A 23,180-nucleotide genomic window follows, 5' to 3' on the forward strand; every position below is an offset into this window, starting at 1 on the left:
ATGTTTGACCCAGTCATTTAACATGTTACAGTCTTAGTTTCCTCATCTATCAAATAAAAGCGATAATAATTCTATCGACCTCCCAGGGTTGTAGTGAGGATCTAATGTAGTAAACAGCCTTGCTGACTTTTAAAGTGTTATATAAATGCTAGCTGTCATGGTTATTCTTTTCCCTAAGTCTCTATTGCAGGAAAATTCACAGGAGGAGCTCAAAATTAGCAAATAAAGATCCAGTGACATTTTTAAATGAGAGCTTGTATAGCACTTTGAATTTTGCTTATTTAAGGAATTAATTATTGGAATTATATCAGGAAAAAGGAAAGATGAACAAAATGGAGGAGGTACAGGTGCCTGGGTAAAAACAAATGTCCTTTTTGTTATTAACTACTAGAAGTTGCTCATTTATTTAAAAAAAAAAAAAAAAAAAAAAAAAAAAGGTGTCTTGGTGGTTAATAAAAACCAAGAAAAAGTAATACTTTTTTTAAAAAAAAACTTTGGGTTTTTAAAATCCAACTACCTTTATGTACCAGAAAAACAGCAGTAATAAATTTCTTCTCACTCTTTTGAGTCACAATATCAATACTTGGTGCATGTCATTGAGCTACACTTACCTCATCTATAAAATGAGGTGGTTAGACTAGATCAAATTGTCAGAATCGTACGGGGTTCCAGGAAGAAAAAAGTTATAATGCAAGACAATGACATCTTGCAGTGCCCTCTGAATTTGTTCTTTTCTTTCATACCCAGATGTTTAGAGCTCATATATTTCCAGTTTCCATCTGCTTTGCTATCTACATTGGTAACATACTACATATCATGTGTGTTCAGCTATGTGGAGAACCAACTTAATAAAGATTAGACATGATCAGTCATGGGTACAAAAATTGACTTCCTTTCTATTATCATTGAATGTACCTAATGACGTGTGTGATTCACAGTGGTCTTTCTCAGGGTGATGTATCTAAAAGATTAAAGTTTTAGAATGCTTTTTAACTCAATATGATTGTACCTTTGTCTGTAGCGATAACAGAGTGATGTCAGAAAGTTTGAAAAGACAAGGAAACAAATGTGTTCACCAGGAAACATCCTCAAGTCTATTTTTGAATATTAGATGCAGAAAAAAATACTAATGTGTTTTAAAATATTATATATTGATTGCATTTTGGATACCAAGGTTTGGAATTTTTAAAAATGCAAATCAAGGCACAACTTGCTGAAAAAAGAAATCCTGTATTTCATAGATGAAATTATCAGGAAGAAGGAAGTATTTCATGAAGGAACAGATTTGAAGATGATGAGTCAGTTCAGTGATTTTAATTAAAACCATGGAAGAAAAAGGAGAGAACTGAAGACAGAAACTTTAGAGTTAATTCAAAGGGGGTTCTTTTTCAGTTTCTAATTATTTGATATCTTTGTTTTTTACAATCTTTTAAAATATAGCAAATTTTAAAATAAAATATTTTAATGTTTTGATAATCTGAAACAATCCTAAGAAAATACTGGTATACGTAAATGAGAAAATGAAAATTGAGGCAAAGCATCTTACAAAACGAGCTATGATACCTGCTGTTGTTTGTAAAAGTGCGAGTTTAAGAATATTTGCAAGAACATATAGACTTGATACTTAAGGTCCTTTGCAACTCAGAAATTCCATTGCAAGTGCTTGCATGGGAGAGAGGCAGATTAATTGATAAGTATAACTATATTCTGGTTCTTCCTTCTCAACTTAATGAAGCAACTTTAGTATTTTAGATTGATTTTGTAAAATGAGTCTCTGTAAAGATTCCAACAACTCAAGTTCAGTCTCCTTTTTCATTGAGCAATATGGAAATAACATCAAGAAAATTGGTCCCTCTTAGAAATTTGCCTCTTCAGCTCCACTCTTTGTGCCTTCCTCTCATAAAATGCTTTTATCTGTAATTAGATTCCCTTTCTACTTTTCCTTTTCTATTTCAAAGACTGATACAAAGGACTTTATTTGTGAAAGGAAGACAAAATAAGTCCTTGTCTATATGTCTTTAGATAAGAGTTGTAAAAGCTTATTGGGTAGAAAAAGGAATAGCAAACCCACCCTCACCTTACTCTTCAGCACTTCATCCTTTTAAAATCTTCTAACGTTGATGAGTCACAAATATTTCCCTCCATCTTTCCCAAATAATTAATTGAACCCAAAAAAATTAGTATGTAGTGACTCCCTAGAACTAATTACTCTACTAAACTACCTGGAATGGGTAAGAGTAAACTACCTATTCCAAGAGTTATTTGGAATTACTTCATCCAAAGCCATTTTCTCAGTGAAAGGGATATGCAAGACCTGGGAATTGAGTTTTGGTTATGAGAATTTAAGAATTTTTTCCTATTTAGGGAAAATATAAAGAACACATTAGTAAAACCTAAGCTGAAAACTAATGTCTGGGATACTTTGCTGTTCTACACGCACAAATGTTTAAGACTGCTTGATAAAGGTTTTCCCCAACAGAAAATTACATATGAAAATGGAAAAAAAAATCAAAAATGGGATATCTCAAAATTGCCAAATGGGCTAAAGTAATAATTCTCATTTTTTAGAAATATAGTGGAAAAAACACTAACTCCTACAATTAAATATTTTTTGCTGCCATTATTATTATGTTTCTAATTTTGTATGTGTAAAAGGTTTTAAACACGTACTGGATTGATGACCCAGGAAGCAAAAGCAATTTATAAATCTCCACGTAAGATATTTAGATGTGAAGTTCCTTCTTTGAGTGGCCTACTTAAGCTTCCAAGACTACAGTTAGTGACAATGGAGTCTTTAGTGATTCTATTTCAGCTTGGAAGGAGGATTTTGGTGCATTTATATGGCTCATTATTTAACATTGCTGTCTGTCACTTGGATAAAGACATGAATAAAATTCTAAGCAAATTTACAAATGTTATAGAGCTGTGAGAGATCACTGACAATGGGTGAAATTCTCCACTGGCTACACATTGGGCCTAATCTAACAAGATGAAACTTATGAGGAAGAAATGGAACCCAAGGGTTCCAACAGTCAACTTTGGAAATTCAAGGTAGTTAGAAAGGGAGGTTAGCAACAAATTGTGAAGGGCCTTGAGTGCCAGAGAAATTTTAATTTTACTCAGATCATAATAATGAGCCATTGCATATTTTTAAGAACAGGATTCATCTCACCAGATCCACATATAAGAAAAAGTATTCTGGCAGCAATAGCAGCAAAATAGTTGTTTAGATTCAGCTTCTAGGCTGAAAGAATTTGATGACAATATAAAACTTCCATCTTGCACTGTTTAAGAAACCAAAATTATTAGTGTGACTGCTTTTTTTCCCCTTCTACTATTAGCACCATTGAAGGTATATTAAGTGATGATTTGCTATAGGGGACATCTGAACTTGCCATGGACTCATATGTCCTCTGAAGTTGTTCTTTTCTTTCATACCCAGATATTTAGAGCTCATGTATTTCCAGTTTCCATTTTTGACATCTCCTAAAGTTGTTGTCCAGTTTAATCACAAGAGTCTGCACAGAGTTCCTGCTCAGACTGAATTGATGGATGTATATTAATTTCTTATTGAACAATCTTACTTAGGTATTTTGGTCATCATTAATTTAGGTCAATCCCTTTGGTGTTTTGTAGAGGTTTATTCCTGGACTTGGGTGTGATTAATAATATAGTAGACTAAAAAGCATTATGAGTTTTAAGGAATAACTAAATTCAAGAATTTATTTAGAATTGAAGCATACTGTTTTGAATTTCTTTTTCTTGTGGTTTTTCCCTTTTGTTTTGATTTTTTTTTCATAACATGACTAATATGGAAATATGTTTTAAATGATTATGTCTAATCAGTACCTACTATGTGCCACATAATTTTCCAAGCATGGGGATCAGCAAGCCATGGTCTGGAGACCAGCACCTGTTATTGTATTGACTCTCAAATAAGAATTGTTCTTACATTTAAAAATTCTATTTAACAGTGTAAAAACCATTCTTAACTTAGGAGCCATCAAAAAAGGGGGGGAGGGCAGCAGCTGGATTTGGTCCAAATGTTGTAATATGCCAACCGAACTTATATAAAGAACAGTTATCACTTATCAAGGAGTGTATATTCTATTGGGGGCAACATGATCACATAAATAAATAGAACATATCTACAAAGCAATTGCCAGATTTGGCAAACTAAATTGTAGATCAGTTTGTTAACAATAAAAGTCTTTCCAGAGAAAACAGTGAAGAGAGAGAGTTACCAAATGGGGCTGCCACAGATAGAAATTAGAAAATTAGTGGATAGTGAATGACATATTAGGATAGGAAAAGGATTTTTGGATTCAGAATGTCCTTGATAAATAGGAATATTGAGACATAGATTCTACAAAATTAATGTATTCTCTGGACAGAAAAAACATAACTGCAAAATAAACTGCTATCCAGACAGAGGCTACAGCACATGGTTGTTTCTGATAGCCTTTTTTTTTTTTTTTTTTTTTAAACATCATCATTTCCAAATATATCTTTTCTTCACATACCCAGGGAGGTATCCTCTATAATGGAAGAGGGAGGGGAGCAATTTAGCAAAATTAATAAATACATTAACTGTGTCTAACAATATAAGCCATGCTATTCCATAACCACTGTCCCTAACTTCCCCATAGAAGGAAGGGAAATGTTTTCTTATCTCTTTAGCACCAAGGCTGGTTATAATTACACTGGGTTAGGAGTCGGGTTAGGCTTTACATTATTTTAGTCATTGTAGTTAGGTTTTTTTTTTTTTTTAATTCTCCTTCCCTTTTAAGTTTATAGAAGTTCCCATATTTCTCTGAATTCCATTTCATCTTTGCTTTTGATAGTAATCTATTGCATTCACATACCATGGTTTATTTTGCCATTCCCCATTTGAAGGAAATCTATTTTGAGTTATTTTAACACCAAAAGGACCAGATGCATCAATTGACTCAAAACTTAAATTTTTACTATTGATTGACTATTTCTTCTATCTATGTAACCACAATGTAAATAAAGATAATTATAAACAGATATTGTATGTTTTATCTTGAAATAAAAATGCTCATTCTATTTTTATTTTCTTTGCATTGTGAAAGCTAAAAAAAATTTACTATGTCAACTTAACCAAACTGGTCCTTTAAAGTATATTTTTAAAATTCTGGTTCTATTAATGTAAAATGCCATTTATATACAGAATAAAGGAAGACAATTTATGAGTTAGATTAGGATCAAAGATTTTATGGAGGAAGTAAGTCATGACCTAGCCTGGAAGAAAATAGAATTGGAATTGGTTAGAGATAAGGGTTGAGGAACAAAGGCCAAGAGGAATGTAGTGAAAGATGTGGTTTGGCTAGTTAATGAAAGAACTGTGGTAGCAGAGAGGTTTGGATTTTTTCTGGTAATCTCTAGAGCTGCCAGAGACTCCTAAACTCAAATTTAGCCTCAGACTATGTGACCTTGGACAAGTCCCTTAATTCTGTGCCTCGGTTTCTTCATCCGTAAAATGAGTTAGAGAAACCCATTCTAGTATCTTTGCCAAGAAAACCCAAAAGAGGGCACAAAGAATCAAACACAACTGAAAAACTACTAAATAACAGTCTTTAGAACTAAGTAGGTTTCAGAAGCAGAATGCAAAATGAATTGCAGAGTCCAGAAACTGGAAAACATTAGGAACTTGGAATAGTAATTGAAGGCCATAGATTAAGAATGAGAAAGGCCCTTCCCTAGTTTGTAAAAAGGATGAAGGGGAAATAATACAGGAGATGGATGAAGGCAAGAATTGACAGGAATTCTGTGGTTCTTTATATTCACATGTAAGTTCTTGATTGACTTGTGTCTTCAGAGTTCACAAAGCAAAACTTAAAATGTCTGCTGGCAAATGTGCAGATTTAGTCAGGTTTGTTAGAGCAGTAAGTATGGCACAGATTAACTCAACATGCCATCCTTATCCCTCAATAAACAACACCCTGAATATAATAGGAACTTGTTTGTGTGTAAAACTGAATTGAAAAATTGAACTGGGAAGTAGTAGAGACAACCCTTTTATGGAATTTGTTTTTAACGAAGTTGTTTCTTTTTTCTCAGGTAACTAAAGGTGAGATTCCTTTATTAGATCCCTTCAGGCAAAGCTTTCAGGACAGCACTTAGAGATCCTGTTTGGAATTGAAATTATGAGTTTTTCAGATAATTTACCTACAGTTTTCATCTAAAATCTTTTAAACAGCCAGCTAGATTACAGGAGGATAACATAATTTGTTTTGAGGTATGTTTTTCTCCCATTTCAGGGAAAAAAAAAAAAAAAAAAACCTTGGGATTTTGTGTATACTAGTTTCATTTAAAAGAATGTAGTAAAAGAAAAACAATTTTCCTGGGACAGCTGGAGAGAAGGCTTTTGGTTCTAGGATGTTGCTGTTGTCTGCTTTCCTTTGCAGACTCCAACCTGCAGAAATTCAAAAATCTGTTGTATCTAACTAGATTGTAAGATTTTTTTCCCTGCCAATACAAGAGTATCAGGATTGATTGAAAAGATAATAGAGGGATCATTAAGTAGAGATTATTTTGAAATTATTTTGAAGTTGAATATTGAAAGACTAGCAAGTGCAATGCTTTAGGTATTCTAGAAATAGAAGGCATAATAAACTTACTTGTCATCTTAAAGACTTAGAGGGAAAGTTAATTTTCTTCAAAGTGTTAAAACATTCATTGCTCAATGTGGCACATGTTGGTAAATTTTGAATTCTTTTTCTGCACCTGCAGTGAGATCCTTAGTTTAGATGAGGTAGAATCTCTTTCGTTACATTATTGGTTTGTGCTTAGTATTGTTTATGTTATGTTGTCTCTTAACTAAATTCCCAGTAAAATCTTTTCAGGGTTTAAGAAAGCAGTCTTTGTTGTATTGTTGGTAATGTATATGTTTCCTCAGAATTTAACTTCAGAATATTAAAGAATAGTTTTAGTTGTGTTGTTACAGGGGGGGAAATGGCCCTAATTTTGCACCATTTTTATATGTATTTATATACACATATTTTATTATATTAAAAAAAAAACCCTTAGAATAGGAGGGAAATTCCCTTTAATATGTCAAGGACTCTTTTCTTATTCCTTAACACATAGCATTGTAAACACTGAAGGTGGTGGTTTTTAATAATGACTAAATGAAGCAAAGAAATAAAGATATTGCTTGTGGGATAGTAACTTGAGCAGATTGGGGCATTTTTTAATGAAGTTTGACTTGAAGTTGGAACCATAGCTGTTTAAAAAAAAAAATTAAGCAATATGATTGAAAATCTAGCTGATTTCTTGTCAGATTTTACAAGTGTTCATCTTTTAAATCCCTCAGAATCTACTTCTATGGGACAAAATAACAGGAAGAAAATGAGCTTTGGGGCAACTAGAAGTGAGAAAGCACTAGGGGTTTTGTTTTGTTAGCTGCACAGTTGCATATACCTATATACTGGGCCTTACTTGAGTAGGAAGATTAGAAGCCTAAGTAGAAAAATTATTTTAGTTTTGTTAAATATATATTATATAAATAAAATATATAATATATATATATAATATATATTATATATAAAATATATAATAATATTTTACCTCAAAATTGTCACCTGATTATAATGTTAACCAAAATTACTCATTTCCAAACGTTCAGGGTTCAGAGATAATGAATAGTTTGTCTTATGGAGTAACATACTTATTTTTCAGAGGATTTTAAATAAAATTATTTTCCTCTTCCTGTCAACATTATTTAGGGATTTTTCTAATCTATATTGTAAATTACGTATGACTTTTAAAAATTTACCCTTTTTTAACGTTGGTTTGCTTCTGAAAAAAACCTTTCTTGGGAAAGGTGATAACTCTCAGCCAAAGAGACCCTTTAAAAAAAAAAAAAAAAGCTGAAATTAATCGCAACTATTCCTAGACAGTTTAGAATTTTGTTTTGGGGGGTTTTGTTGTTGTTATTGTTGTTTTTACTAAATTTATTATGCCAAATTTAGGTAACTGGGAAAGAGATGAGATGCAGGAAAGGGACTTTTAGAAAGAGGTAACTCAGGTGGAATGGGTGAAAAAGAAGTGTGAGCATAGCTTCCAAACTGTAACTTAAATTTACTTTATTCTTTTCACCTAGCCCATTTTGACACTAGAGGGACTGAGCACACAAATTGACATAAAATTTTTATTATGACTTTATTTAAAAATAAAATCTGTTTCTTTGTTTTATGGATTAAAGAATAAATAAATCACTGCCTGTCACATAGTTTGATGCATCAAGGTGTCCGGTATTCTAATCCTTTTAGTGTTTAATCTCTCTTTTTCTCACCAGTGAGAACTGAGCTTTAATTTCATATTATTTTCATATTATCTTACATAGTCTAAGGCAACCCTATGCAATTTCTAAGCTATCACCAAACTACCTGCACCACTTCTGCCTTCCTTGCACAACACCTTCTATCTTCTGACTCTTGCTTCTTTGTTTTTTTCACATTAATATCTGCTTTTTGAGGTCTTTCTTGTTGGTATTCTTTGTTTAGCTTAATGCCTAAACTCATTTCATTTTATTGATTTCATTTCTACCCATACTTACTTTCCCTTCAAACTTTAGCTCCATTCTGACTCACCTCATTTTAAGCTTGTTACTAAACTTTTCCTGGTTTCAGGTAATATTTGAAGTCGCTTTCATTTTCTATAACTCATCTCCTCTATTCTTTTACCCTTTGTTTCTTAAAAATTTGCCATGTTTTCCTAAAATAAACTTCTATTATCTACCACCTAGTTTACCTTCTTTCTTTGTAATTTCTTGATCTTCTCATATCCTTCTCATTCTCTGTACCTCTTTTCACTATCATTTCAAAGACTAGTTAAAAAATTCAGAGTGTGAATGAAAGGTAGGTAGTAAAAAATAGTTGTATAGTCATTTGGCAGATGATAAGGAGAGACCTGTTCCTTTCTTGACCACTGCTTAAGGACTAAGGGCCATCTAAATCCTATTTACCCTTAATACTAGTCTTCCTACAATAGCAAAAGCATGGCAGTATTCCAAGAATACTGTCTGAACATAGCTTATACCTTCTGGGAGCTTCTCATTTTAGAATTGGATACTTAAAACATTTATATGAAAACAGAACTAAAACTTTCTAGCTCAGACTGATTCTATAAAAGCAGGAGATGCAAACAAAGTACAGCACTAGTTGTTGAATGTTAAGAGAAAATTTAAAACAAATCCTTTGCCCATAGAATTTTTTAGGAAATAAGAAAACTGAGAGGTTCATTAAAAATTATATGTTTATGAGGTATCTACTATGTGCCAGGCAGAGACAAAATTGAAACTGCCATCAAGATTATATGTTGTGGGGAAGGGAACAACATGTGAATGGAAAATTAAATAAAAATGCAGGGTGTCCTAAAAAGTTTAATAAGATTCCTAAATCTTCTTGGTATACTTTGCATATACAAAGTAATTTCTGGGTGGAGGAGCCCTACAAAGGGTATGGGCAGGGACAAATATTCCTGTAATAGGTGGCACTTGAGCCAAAATTTGAGAACTAGGGATTCTACAAGATAATTATAATGCATAGTATTATATGAATGAACAAGAAAAATGCAAAATGGTGCTGTTAAGTTTTTTGGAAGTTGTAACCAAAAGTGAATGCTTCATGGAAGAGAGGTTGCATTTAAGTTGGATATTTAAGGCTAAGTAAAAAGTCATCAAGTTACAATTTCAGGAATAAGGAATTTTCTGGCACAGAATTCAGAAAATAAAGTTTGTTCCAAGGCCAGAGAATAAGCTAGAGCATAGAGTACATTTAGAGAATAGAAAAGTCAGGTTATTACAAATTGTGAAAAATCTTGAATGCCAGGCAACATCCAAGAAAAAAAAAAGGATTTAAAACTAGAGATAAGTGTATATACTGCTAGCTATATGTACAAGTATCTTTATATTTTTAATATATTTTTTGCTATCAGTGATTTGAAAATCATGAGGGTAGAATAATCACAAATAATTTTTATGTAATATTTCCCTTATCCACATAAGCTCATTATGCTTTACATAATTAATCAAAAGGAGGAAAAGTGAATAGTAAAATCTTCATTAGCACATTGCTCTAAAAATTCTGGTTAAATCAGTTAACCAGAATCTCCCGTTTTAGTTTCAAGCCTTACTGAAATGCACTCTTTCTGTCTTATTAAGAGGACTATAATTGTCTTAGTAATTTTTTTTCTTAATTCTGTGGCATTCCAGTTTATTTTCAAAATCAGATGTCATTCATTTTTTTTAAATATAAAGGGATGGAGATTGGGCTAAATGTATACTTACCTCCAAGATGAATAATTTGAGATTATTTAATTTGACCTTGAGATGTTAGAAGTCAATCTTGTGTTTCGTTTCAAAGGATCCCATAATACCAAAAAAGGGGAGGGGGGGCAACTACTTCCCTCCCTCCTCCACTCTTTAATAGGAGTGAGGGAAGGTAAGTGAAAGTGAGAGAATAAATAACTTTAATCAGTTCTGTCTTCATAAAATTAAAAATGCCCTCTTTAATTAGTTTTTCTTATTTTAAAAGAGAATAAATCCAAGGTCTGTAAGGTTCCCATATTTTAAGAAAAAAGATTTATAAGCGTTTCAGAAATATTCTTGGATGATATTTTGGGATAGATTAAAAAGGGAGGGTATAAAGCAGTGACCCAGAGCTTATGTCTGTGTCTGAATGCATGTGCACAGCTATGCAAACTAATTTTGCTATTTCTTAAAGGAGAGTGGAGTTGATAGATATTTGGAGCTTTGGGGGCATATTATTACATTTTGAAGTGATTTATGGAGAAAGTTGATCAGAGATAGCTCCTTAGCTGAGTTGCTGTCTGCATAGGCTGTTAACAATTGTTTCTCTGGCAGCAGATCTTGTTCATCAGGATTGCATCATCTCTGGGAGAATGGCCAAGGTCCGCAGCCCCGGTACAAAGACAGTCTGAAGCAGATGAGGCCTGTTCTTTTTCTGAAGCGGCTCTCCTCTTCCTGCCAGTCCTCTTCACAGCATTACTGAAGCACAGTTGTTCTGAATTTCTTTCATTGGATTGGCTCTTCACTGGACTCTATCTCCCAGCTGCTTCCGGCTCACCTGGCTGATGCAATTTCTTTCTCTGAAATCTCTGTTGGAATTGCTCTTATAACACTTTATATTTGTTTTCTCTGGGAGTGGCCAGAAAGATCATGAGTTTTGTACATTGAGTAAGTCATGTCAGAATGGCAGTAGCTGAGGCTATTAACCAATAAGGAAGAATCCTGTTCTAAAAGACAGGGGCAACTATCAACATATTCTGGCCTGTATTTATAACTGCCTCCCTCAGTATGATGACTCCTCGAGAGTGCTCAGTCCTAAGAGATGTGCTGGTTCTGCAATCGGATCAGACAACTGCCTGTGTCTCCGTGTGGATTCTGATGGATTCTTCCGGGAATAGTGATGCTGATGAGAAGTTCAGCTTCTGCTGCAGTCATGTTACCTTTCCTATATACCCATATGCTCCCTTTCTATCTCCTTTTCTCTGTTCTATATTCTTTTTATCGCTTATCATACATAAAGGATACTGGTCCTCCGGTAAATTTTCATTTTTCTCCTTTCAGTACATTACATCTCCTCTTGCACCAACTCTATATAACCATCAAAATAAATGTTTTAGTCTTGTATTTTGAGATTTTGACCCCCTTCTGGTTGAACTATTAATACTTCTTCCTGTATTTTGTTTTTTGCCTATTCAAAAAAAAAAAAAATTGGCACTTCTGGGGATACTTAAGTTTTTGGTCTTCTCATTATATCCTCTAGGCAATAGTTATTTTTAAAGTATAATGCGTCTGTCGAATTTTTAGATTAGGAAATCTGTAAGATAGAAATAAAAAATCTAGTTTATCTGCAATGCATGATCATTGAAATCTGGTAAAGACCTTTTTAATACTGTATTGAAGCTCAGGTATTATTGTGATGATTCTGGTAGCATTAAATTTATTTGGTAGATTAATGTGGGGAAACACTGTTGTTTAGAAGGCTTTGGTTTACTGAAAAGTGAGCCTATTTTGATTCTGAAAGGAAGCATCAACTATTTTCTCTAAAAGCCCAAGTCACCTGCTTTTCTTTCTTTCATTCTTTTTTCTTTTTTTTTTTTTTCTTTTGGTAGATGCCTTATTTTGACCCTGATTCCAGTACCAAGACAGCAACAAACTCATCCTAAGTTTCAAGGGACTTCTCCATGACAGGGGGTCTGCCTTCTGTCACTCTCCCTTCTGCAGTTAGGCAAGATAAAATATGGTAGACGGAGCTGGGGGTGGGCAGATGTGCTAATAGTAGTTGATATCCTTTTGTCAGCTCTGAGTGATTTGATCAAAGAAAAGTGGTTGGGTTTTGGAAAAGGGTATTAGGCAAAGGAAACTCTGTAGGATATGATAAATAAAAGGAAAGATAACCTGGGAAATGTAGATGATACTAAAGATTCAAACTTAAAGAGAACGTGTTAATATACTAGTCAGTGACAAGGTATAGCAGTTGATCTTCTCTTATTTTAGAATTAAGATCATTTCTTTCCTTTTCTTCTTTTGTGCCAGACTTCATTTAGGAGTATCACACTGAAGAATTTAAAAGAAAATTGTAGCACTACATTTTGGGCATAAGGGTAAATAGAGCATTAGTGGGTCTGGAATGGAGGGCCAAGAGGAGTTAAACAATTCTATAATAAAACTATTATTTTTTGGAAAGAACTGTCTTGGTTCAGTATTATGTCCACCAGTGGCATTCCTTTCAATACTAATTATTTGTCTGTCAACTTTTTCCAGATCTTCAGAGGACACTGGCAAAGAGATTATTGGAACTTCACATCTGCTGGTCAATATAAAGGTGACTGAGCCAAATAAAATCCCTTGGCTGGTTTTCCTTTTTCCCGTCCTTTAAATTGACATATTGCTACTTAGCAGATGCCTTTTCAGTGACCTCAGTGAAATCTCCTGTGATTAGGAGAATGCAATATATAGCTGTTCCTGTCCTTCTCTCCAAAGTATCTCTAAAATGTTTGAAATGCAGCTTCTAGAAATTGAGTCTGGTATTCCATACTGGCAATCTCTTATTTGATTACAAAAGCTCAAGTAATTATAATGCCTGATTTTGAAAATAAAGATGGGCTATTAATGACCTAAAAGTTTATCTATCTATTACATCTTATAGAGCACAAGCATCCCTTTCTATATGGAGCCTTCCCTGATTCCCTTATTTAGTAGTGTTTTTCCCAACCCACCAAAATTACCTTGCATTTAGTATACATTTTGTATTTATTTTCTATTATGCATGTTTCCCCTATAGAACATTAGTTCCTGGGTAGCAGGAATTATTGGATTTTTTTGTCTTTTTTTTCCCCCAGCAGCTGGCATAATACTTTCTTTTACTATATGGGGACTTAAATGCTTGCTGATTGATTGAGGGCAAGATCAGAGGATATATAAATTTCTTAGCTGCAAAGGAATACAAGATTTGAGTTTAGACATCCCAGTCCTTCATCTTATTCACAATGGGAGACTATAATTTAGAAGGAGAAAGGTCCAGCTGATCTGTTATGGTTCACTTGTTTGGGGAGTGAGTCATATGATTGTGGACAATTTTTGTAGAAGGAAAGATGGAAACTTGCTTCTTTTCTGTTAGTACTTCAAAATGAGATAGAATTTCCTTTGGAAATCAACATGGAGAGATTTGATTATTAGCTAGCTCAGTTTTCATTAAGTATTTAAAATTAAGAACATTTGACTGCTATTCTTATCCTTTTTATTCAGTCAAGACAATCTTTTTTTTTTTTTTTTTTTTTTTTTTTGAGGCAATGGTACAAAAGAATGCTTTACTGAATGAAGTTACAGCATGAAAAGAACAATTATTCATACATATTTTGTGCTATTTCCTCATTTATTTTACCTGGCAGTCTTTATGCTGACACTAACCCTTACCTTTATCTTCTCCAGTCTTGATTGTTAATAAGCCAGTCTTCAGAAAATCTTCCTCCCAAAAAATAAATAAATAACGAGCAATAACAGTTCAAATTTACCAGACTGTATTTGCCCCCAGAATCTTAAATTACTCTTCTTGATATGTAGAAGTATAGTTGAATGAAAGAAAAGATGTTTAATGAGTTGGTTGGTTTTTCTTTCACTGCAATTATAGTACTCTTAAATTTGCTGTGCTGATCAAGGGTGGTATGGTCACAATCAACCTTTTTTCTGTTTGTTTTATTTGTCTTAGGCAGTTTCTCTTCTACTTTGACTCAATTAATTTGACTCAAGCTTAAAAGTAGAGTAAAAAAAAAGATACCCTCTCCAACATCCAGCTATTCCTCTGTTATTGGAGAATGCCTGCTGTGTTTGTTATGGGAAATTCTATAGAAATGTCTAATATTTGAAGTGAGAGGGGGCAGAAACTATTTGAGGTCAGTTTGGAAGTGATGGTAGGAAAAGGCAGATAATTAGGGTTAAGTAAACAGTTATTTATAGACAAGTTTATTTATAAGCAGATTAAACCCATCAACAAACCCGTCCTTCCTATTAATAAACTGTGAGAAAGAAGTGAGACGATAAAGATAATAATATTTAACAGTTATATACCCTTTTATAGGTTTATAGAACCCTTTATAACATATCTATGAGGTAGCTAATATAAGTGATAAAGAAAAGTCAAATGGAAGTCTTGCTTCCAAATATGTTGATCTTTCCAATCTGCTTCTTTGATTTCTAACCTTTCAATCCTCTTTTTTTGGTTAGATGCTTTAAATTTCTGCTTCTGAGTAGAACATAGGTGGACCCAGTGGCATAGCCCAAACTAATCCCAAAATTCCAGAAATCCAAGGAAATTTAAGTGGAATATTTTTATTCCTAATTGGAGAGATCTGTTTTGTGGCCTGTGCCTAGAGTAGCTTGTTGTTCAAAGTAACTTTGGAATTCTGAAGTAATAATCAAAGGCAGTAATAGTTTTCCCTAGTTTCTTACTATGGAAGTTATTAAAATATTTAAAGATCCAAGATGACATTAGTATGAATAATCCTTCCACTAAGCGCACAATCCTGCCATTCCTTAAAGACCAATTTATGAGCATTTATACCTCCCTTTTTTCTTCTCCCCCTTAAAACCAACTTTTTGATGGTGAGCAAGTCTTGACTAAACTGACACACTTTGCTCAGAAAATAGACACACAGAATTACTGGATCAATGGTTGAAAGTACTTGCCAAAACTGTTATGCTGGCATGACTTTTGAGAATCCTGACCTTCTACCATTCCAGAATGAGGCATTCTCATAATGGGACTTTAGTTAAATGTTTAGGATTTTCAGAAAATTTGGCCTAGCTTGAAATGAAGACAAATTCCCAATTCATTCTTCCTAGACTGGTCTTGTTCAGTCCCATTTGTTTATGTATTTTAAGTTATAATAATATAAATCGTCTGCAATCCTAAATACGGTTTTAATTTCTTTCCTTTTTTGTTTTGTTTATCTGCTGAGTTGATTTAATAAGTATATAGTTGATTTCTTAATTTGTCTTCTTTTGGTCATTGGTCATTTGACATTTCAGTGGGCTGTATCACAAACAAGAATTCTAAGATTTTATAGTTGAAAGGGACCTTAAAATATAATTGTCTTACCCAATTTCTTCATTTTTCGGTTGAAAAAACTAAGGCCTAAAATCAATGGTAGATCTAAAATTCCTAAACGAAGCTAAAAAACTCCATCTCCTCACTTCCAGTCCAGGGCTTTTCTCATATATAACATTGCATGCATGCAATATTTTTGCATGGATTCCTTTTTTCTACATCTTTTTGTCTTATTATGAACCTTTGATCTTATTCACCTTGAACTTATGCCATGCAAAATACTTTTTAAATTCTGAGAAACCTTTGTTTTTATACCTAATCAGTATTTTTCATAGTCACTATCAAGAACATTTTATTCCCCTTTTTAATCTTTTAATCTCCTTTTGGTTCATGGTTCATATCATGCCCTTCCTTTTACTTCAGCAGTTTAATAGTTGCTAGATCCCAGTAGTTTGTGGGAGTCAATGCATAGCCATTCTCCATTTCTTCTTTATCTTAATGTGTATTGAATGCCTTTTCATTTTAAATTTGCTATTTTTTTAATCATAAAAAGTGCCATTTTGTGATCTTATGTATTTTATTCAAATCTGGCAGTATTGGCTGTCCAAAAGACCTAGTTTGAGTCATTAATTCTCTGCCCTTTCAAGGATTCATTAAAATAGAATTGTTGAGAATATGCAAGTCTGTGAGAAACAAAATAATAAGAAACAGCTGTTTCCAGTCAGATTCAAACTATAAGTAGATTGGTGTGTATTAATTAACACTGAGGAAAAATTACATTATTGGTTATTAGGAAAAACTGGATTTAATTATTGCTGAGGAGAAAAGTTTAATGAAGACAATAAGCTATTAAGGATTTATGTGAAGTTGTGAGATTCTTCTAGCAATCACAAAAAACTACTTATAAAAACTGTAAGTTAGGCCCTGAGGGCTAGTGGATAGCTGTGGAGGATGGAAAGTAACTAGAAAATCAGCTTGAGGAGCAAAATTAGCAGTTGAATAGCATATTGAAAGTCTTAAGAATAAAAGAAAGATTCTTAATGGTTAGGTACACACTTTAAACATATACCAAGCCCCTAGAATCTCTCATTTAAAAATATGGAAGGACTGGAGAAGTAGGCCACAGTTGGTTTTTTTAAGTATGCTGCTTAAAAAATGAAATATTCATGAAATGCCCTGCCTTCTGTCCCAGGATTCCTAATGTCCCTGACATGTTGGTTGAGGCTCTGCGGCTCACCCCCGCTCTCAGAGTGGCCAGTCTCCATTAATTGGACCCCGTGATTTCCATCTACTGCTGTGTTGGACGTCATGAGCATTGCAGTTCCTCTGGGAGTCACCACACCAGATACATCCTACTCAGATATGGCTGCTGGTTCAGAGTAAGTGCTACTTCCCCATTTTTTGGAAATTAGGAGGGTACCTGAAGAGCTTAGATTTTTAGGAGAATCTCAGAACTAAAATCTAGGATTTTCTAAAGTAAATCTACTTCATTGCAATTGTGAATGTCAATAAGGGCAAAAAGGAAAGGCAATTAGAAAGGAGAGAAAATAAGCCATTTCTCCTGAACTCTAGAAGTAGTAGCTAGGTAAATAATTAACAGGATCATATTCACAAAAGAATGATTACATTCTGGTTTCTTTTTGGTATAGGTAAGAATAAAGCAGAGATGCCACCCTGCCTTTTAGAAGTTATTGATTATTTAATTCTCTTCTGGTTGGGGGTAAACTGCTTTCCTTTTTCTGATTTATCTTAAAAACTTCAAACCTATGTACTTCCCCCATTATCATAGGGTAAAGGGACTGACCCAAATGAGACTATCTATGGCAGGTTACTTGCAACTTCTGACATCTGGGAAAGAAAACAGGACAGCCATATCATCTATTTGTTCTTTATAAACATCTCCTGGAAAGAGGACCTTCAAAATCAGTGGTACCAAACTTTTTTTCAGCTGTGAGCCACTTTAGGAATTCACAGAGTTTGTCGAAAACCAAAAGCCCAGTCCCTAAAATAGACTGTCAATCCATGAAGAATTTAATTGCCAAATGAATATGAAGGTAGGCCTTCATTACACAACTTTCTATGTTATAAATCCATCCACTTTTCCTTTTATAATTTTCTTTTGCCCCTCCTCTGCTTCTTGAATTACTCCAGGTCCCCTCTTTTCTTTTTTCTCTGCCCTTAATTCATAGTCCTACTTATTTTTGGAAAGAAAGAGCAAATTCGCTTCATTTCTAGACAAAGCAGCACTCTAACTTCTAGTTTCTGATAGTCCAGTGAAAAACTCAAGGACTGAAGGATTCCTCCTTCATCCTTAAATGAAGACATGCAGATCTGTTCCAGGGCTACTAGGGGTTAGCTTATGGACAGGGGCAATCATAGTTGTTTGGAGTATATTCAAATTTTAGGCTGTCCAATAGCTGCTTCTCTTCCAATTCCTCTGGGTCTTTCCCCTTTACTGTAATTCCCTGAGCAGCTAATGGTAGGGTTGGGTTTTTTTGTTTTTTGTCTTTTTCTTAGAGCTAAGAATATTTCTTACATATTAAACTTCTCTATTACCTTCTGGTTCAGTCCAGCTACATAATAAATTCCATTGGTGAGATACTTAAAAGAAAGTTCCCCAGGCCTGTAAGTTTACCTTGGCTTTGAAGAAAAAAAAAAAATTAATTTGGGGGCTACTTCTGTGTATATATAAGAATGTAATTGCATTTGGGGGAGGGTAAAGTTTTCTTTTCAAACATATTAGGATTTATTTATTTATTCCTTGTGTCAAGATTTCCAATTTCAGGAGGCTTTTACAAACCCTGTGATAATCTGGGGTTGAATTTAAGAACACCTTTCTATATTTGGCCCACTAACTACATAAACTACACTGATGGAAAATGTATGGTCTATGTACTTGCCTAGCAAATTATTAGCCTCTGACCATCTACAATTCAAATCTAAGATCTATAACTGAGGTCTTAAGCATTTGTGAGGAACTTCAACTAAGAATGCTAAACCCATGCCATTTGAATTTGTAAAGCCAGAGGAGTTAAAGGCACATTTAAGTCCATTTAGTTCACTGCCAGACCACAACCACTAGTTTACTTCTGAGGTGTGAAACCCAGCCTATAAGGTTTTTTTTTAACTTGTCAGCCAGTATCCATGCTTTTGTCAACATATTACTATATCTGAGGGTCATAAACTACAATGCTTACTAACATTTACTTCTTTGAGACTCTCATTGTATCTCAGTTTTGAAAACCCTGTGAAAATAAACAAGGAAATTAGGTAACATTTATATAGTGCCTCACACATAATAGGTACTTTAAAATATTTCTTGAATTGTTGTGAAATTAAAATATCATGGTAGCTGGTTATTGTCAAGACATTTGGAAAGAAGTCTGCCTCTACTACTATATCCTAAAGAATCCACATATTCCTTGTTAATATTTTGGTCTTAGTAAATGGGGTACTGTAACCAACCTGGGATTGAGGCAGGGTATGGATTAAAGTGCTTCCATTATCCAAACTTCTTGGACGAATTGAAACCTAAGTTTTTATAACCTCCTAATAGAATTGTTACTATGGTAACAACTAATCACAAACTATTCTGTTCAATTTTCTTTACAGAATAAGTGGAAAATTTGTCTCCACCAAATATACATGTTGTCAATGAACAACTTGCTAAATTTATATTTAAGTATCATTATACCTAGGACATTTCCTAGTCACTGCCAAAAGTTGTCCTATTGTAACTGACAGATTGTACAGAATGAAGTGGGGGGAGGGGAGAACCAAACTCTGCCTCCCAGGATTAAAAATTTGACTGCAACAAAGAAGTGATGTTGTGGAAAACTGTCTTGAAACTGGTAGATTCACTGCTGTGGAGGCAGGGTGGTACAGTGCAAAGAACATTGAAACTGCAAAAGAGGAGTCAAGCTAAAATACCCTCTGCTGACCCATTAGTACTCAAGTAACTTTGACCAAGTTATTTAAACCTTCCTGAGCCTCAGCTTCCTCATTTATAAAGTGATGAGGAGTTTGGATTGTATAACCTCTGAGGTGTCCCTTCCAGCTCTAGATCAATGATCTGATGGATGTAAAGAAAGATTTCTGGATTTCTGATCTGATCTGTAATAGCCAAAAATTTCAAATGTTCTCAAAAATGTGGCATTAATTAACAAGGCCCGAGCAGGTGGGTGCATATTATAAAGCCACTATCTTAGCGAAGGATGATAAAAATGAAGGTTTTTTTGTTTGTTTTTGGTGAGCATGGCTTCCAATTATGACCTATTGTCACACTTATTTGGATTTGGCAGAGGAAAGGCTAAGATTTTTATTTGTGTAAGATCATGCTTAAGGGAATTTTATTTTCCTCTAGATCTAAGTGACTGGGGAATAAAAATATCTCATTGGCCTAAATTTCTAAGTAATTTATATTTTAAAATATGGGTGATAATAAGACCACCTTTTAAGAAATGTCTTGAATAAAAATTGTGGTTGTCTTAATTGTCAGAATAAAATTAGATTATTATACTTGACCAGTTGAAATTGAAGTTGCAAGGTAACTACTTAACCTCAATATTGAGCATGCAGTGGTGATATATTACATGTTATGCTATGTATTAAAAGCTGATTCCAGTGGGATGGCTTATCAACTCCCAGTATGTGCATTTTATTTTTGTCCCCTAGACACATACATGAAGAATTTATGTTAATATTTATCCTCTTTTGGAGATGAGTAAGATGCAATTAATGCAGTTCCATCTCCTTGGATATCTTTTATTCTGTCCAGTTTTTCCTTTGCCCTTCCAAAAAAAAAAAAAAATTTTTTTTTTTGATAAATAATTGTCATATTTCATTCCATATGTTAAGTGGAGCAAAAATTCCCCACATAAAATGAGGTGTTGCACTATGGAATATTTGTGTATCCAGTAAATTTCATTTATTAACTTTTTAATGACACATACCTTTCTCTGACTATCCATCACAAAAATAAAGTTCTGCTTAACTTCTCTTAATTCATGTCTTGCATTTGGTTTCACCTTAGTTGTTGGGTTTAATACTAATCCCACTTGTTTCCAGATAGTCTTAGTTAATTACTTTTCAGTGAGGGATGTCAAAATCATTCTTTTCCTTAAGACTACTGATCTGCATTATTGGTGTATCTCCCAGCTCCTTGCAGCATACTCAGAAATGAATTGCATGCCCTCACTAACAGAGAATCCTTTCCTATGTCTTAAAGTTCTTTTTCACCCAGAAATTATCCTTTGCTGTTATTAATAAGGTCTCTTCTCACAGTTTCGGAGCATAAAATTGGGTGAGTTGGATATATACCTCATAAATTTATTTTATCCCTCACTTTTTATCTGATGTCTCCTTGCATTGAATTACAGACCTTCCTTCTCAGTCAACAGCTTTTAAGGCTTTCATAGTTTATAAGTTTAAAAAGCTATTATATGTGTTATGTCTCTTAAATGGCCAAAAAAGACTTCCAAATTTTGCATTACCACTTTAAATCAATAGCATACATTACTGTGCAAGTCTAGTTCCCTCTCCCAAAAAAATTGTATCTTAAAGTTGAACTATTCTTGCTTTAATGTATTTTATTTATGAGTTTTATTACTTCATTGCTCCTCCAGTTAACTTAAGAAATATAAATAGCACACCATTGTTGTGCATAATCATATCAAAATTGCATTCTTTCTTAACCTCAGAATTCCAAAGACCTAACCACATGATGGTTAGGATTTAATATTTTTTCCTTCTATGCAAAAGTGCCTTGAGCTTTAACTGTTACCACCTATGCCTATTCTCTGTCATATATGCTAAAGTAAACTTCTGGGTTTCATTTAATTTCATTTAGAATTAAGTTCTTCCTAAGCTTAAGTTGTGACTGTGGTTTTACTATTTGTTACTAATTTGAAACCTGAGTTCGCATGAGTAAGAGGAACTGGTATGTGATTAGGGGTAACATCTTTCAAAAGGCATTAATAAACAAGAAATTTTAAAACTGATTACTAAAGTTCCCGAATAACTTTCTTAAAGGAGAGGATGTTATCCTAGTTTTGTGGCCAAATTGGGTAATTACCCCCAGACTACCTCAAATTGCAAGTGTAGTATTTTGATTATTGTGAAAATTTTTATAGGCTTACCATGCAGCTGTTAAATAATTTGTACCCTTAGTATGGTTGCACTACTGGTGGTTGAGAGATTATTACATTTAAGTATTTTTGGAAGGTGTTTGGGGGTTCTTCAAGATAAGAGGTGCTATAAATATAAGATGCCATTGTTTTTACCTGTACTTTCTTCAGGGTATCCTGTCTTGGTAGTGAATGGAAGAGGGCCTGGCCCCTGGGGCAGTGCAGAAGGCACTTTCATCATCTCACTCACTGCAAATGTCATGTGAGGTTTCATGGAAGTATTAAGAGATCCAATTAAGAAGAATAGTTCTGAGTCTAAACCAGCCCAGAGTGGCTTCTCTAGGGGAAACTCCCCGCTCAGCTGGTACGTTTATGTTTGTCATTAGGGACACCTTGTATCCCAGGTGCCTGCCTTCAGACATCTGCCTGTACTGGCTTCATGTCACACACATCACACAGTTAATAACACTCCCACTATTATTTATAGGCTTGGTTATGTTAATCAGATTACTTTGTTTCACTAAGTTCTTTCTCCTATTCTAGGGGCTGGTGGTTGTGGAAAGAGGAGGGGTTAGAGTGGGAAGTGGAATGTTAATTGATTGGGTAGGTTTAGTTATTATGCTATCATGCCTTGCTTTTCGCCTTTCTGCAGTCCTGAATCTGTGGAAGCTAGTCCAGCAGTTTGTGAGAAGAACGTGTATTCCACTCATAACTATGGGACCACTCAGAGGCATGGGTACCGAGGACTACCTTATGCTGTGAGTATACATTTCTACCACTGTTCATCTACTGGTGTTATCCATTTTTTGTGCATTTTGGTTTTCTTTAAATATTTATTAATAGCATGATGTATAGCTGCCCCTCTTGTACTTTTCCTGCAGTTTGTTTCATCTTAACTCTGTATCCCCTTATTTTGTTACTTATTGACCTTAGCATTTTGTTTTGTCACTTTCTGATTGAAGCAAAATTTGAGGAATACTAGTTTATTCTTGATTTTAATATATGTTTTATTTTGATGGGGAGAGGACCAGTGTTTGGAACACTATTGATTCAAAAAATCTTATTTTCAGGATCATAATTATGGAGCCCCTCCTCCTCCGACCCCCCCTGCTTCTCCCCCTGTCCAGACCATCATCCCTCATGCAGAGTTGAATGGCCTCCACTCTCCTGATGAGGAAAATTCTGGAGACAGTGAGAGCTCTGAAGGGGAATCTATTCCTACCTGGTGTCATTGTGGACTTTCTCAGGATGGCTTTCTTCTTAAATGTGACAAGTGCAGGTAAGTGTAAATCCCCCCCCTAGATTCAAACTTGGCTTGCTGGAATTTGAGTTTTCTTATTTTTTGAAGGGGAGTAAACCAACATCTTTATGTTTGTGATATTCATGGTTCCGTCAAGTTGGTCGTTTTTTTTTTTTTTTTTTTTTTTTTTTTTTTTTTTTTTTTTTTTTTTTTTTT

At 34.0% G+C, this 23,180-nt stretch overlaps 1 protein-coding gene across 11 annotated transcripts in view; it reads left to right on the plus strand.

Annotated features, from left to right (window-relative positions):
• The window catches only part of SETD5 (SET domain containing 5), a 71,815-nt gene that overhangs the window by 12,910 nt on the left and 35,725 nt on the right, over positions 1 to 23,180 (plus strand). For 4 of the 11 annotated variants that reach the window (XM_031954524.1, XM_031954559.1, XM_031954543.1 and 1 more), the window contains exons 2-6: positions 12,818 to 12,878; positions 16,792 to 16,978; positions 21,896 to 22,088; positions 22,377 to 22,482; positions 22,795 to 23,003. In XM_031954524.1, coding sequence (XP_031810384.1) covers positions 21,997 to 22,088; positions 22,377 to 22,482; positions 22,795 to 23,003 — 407 coding nt within the window. In that variant the 5' untranslated portion in view covers positions 12,818 to 12,878; positions 16,792 to 16,978; positions 21,896 to 21,996. Of the gene's footprint in view, positions 1 to 7,566; positions 11,592 to 12,165; positions 12,879 to 16,791; positions 16,979 to 17,547; positions 17,654 to 21,895; positions 22,089 to 22,376; positions 22,483 to 22,794; positions 23,004 to 23,180 lie in introns of those variants that run through there. The other 7 variants (XM_012543621.3, XM_023498156.2, XM_023498158.2 and 4 more) reach the window with 5 other exon arrangements.

The sequence above is a fragment of the Sarcophilus harrisii genome, chromosome 1 (assembly GCF_902635505.1).
Source record: "Sarcophilus harrisii chromosome 1, mSarHar1.11, whole genome shotgun sequence".
Taxonomy (NCBI): domain Eukaryota; kingdom Metazoa; phylum Chordata; class Mammalia; order Dasyuromorphia; family Dasyuridae; genus Sarcophilus; species Sarcophilus harrisii.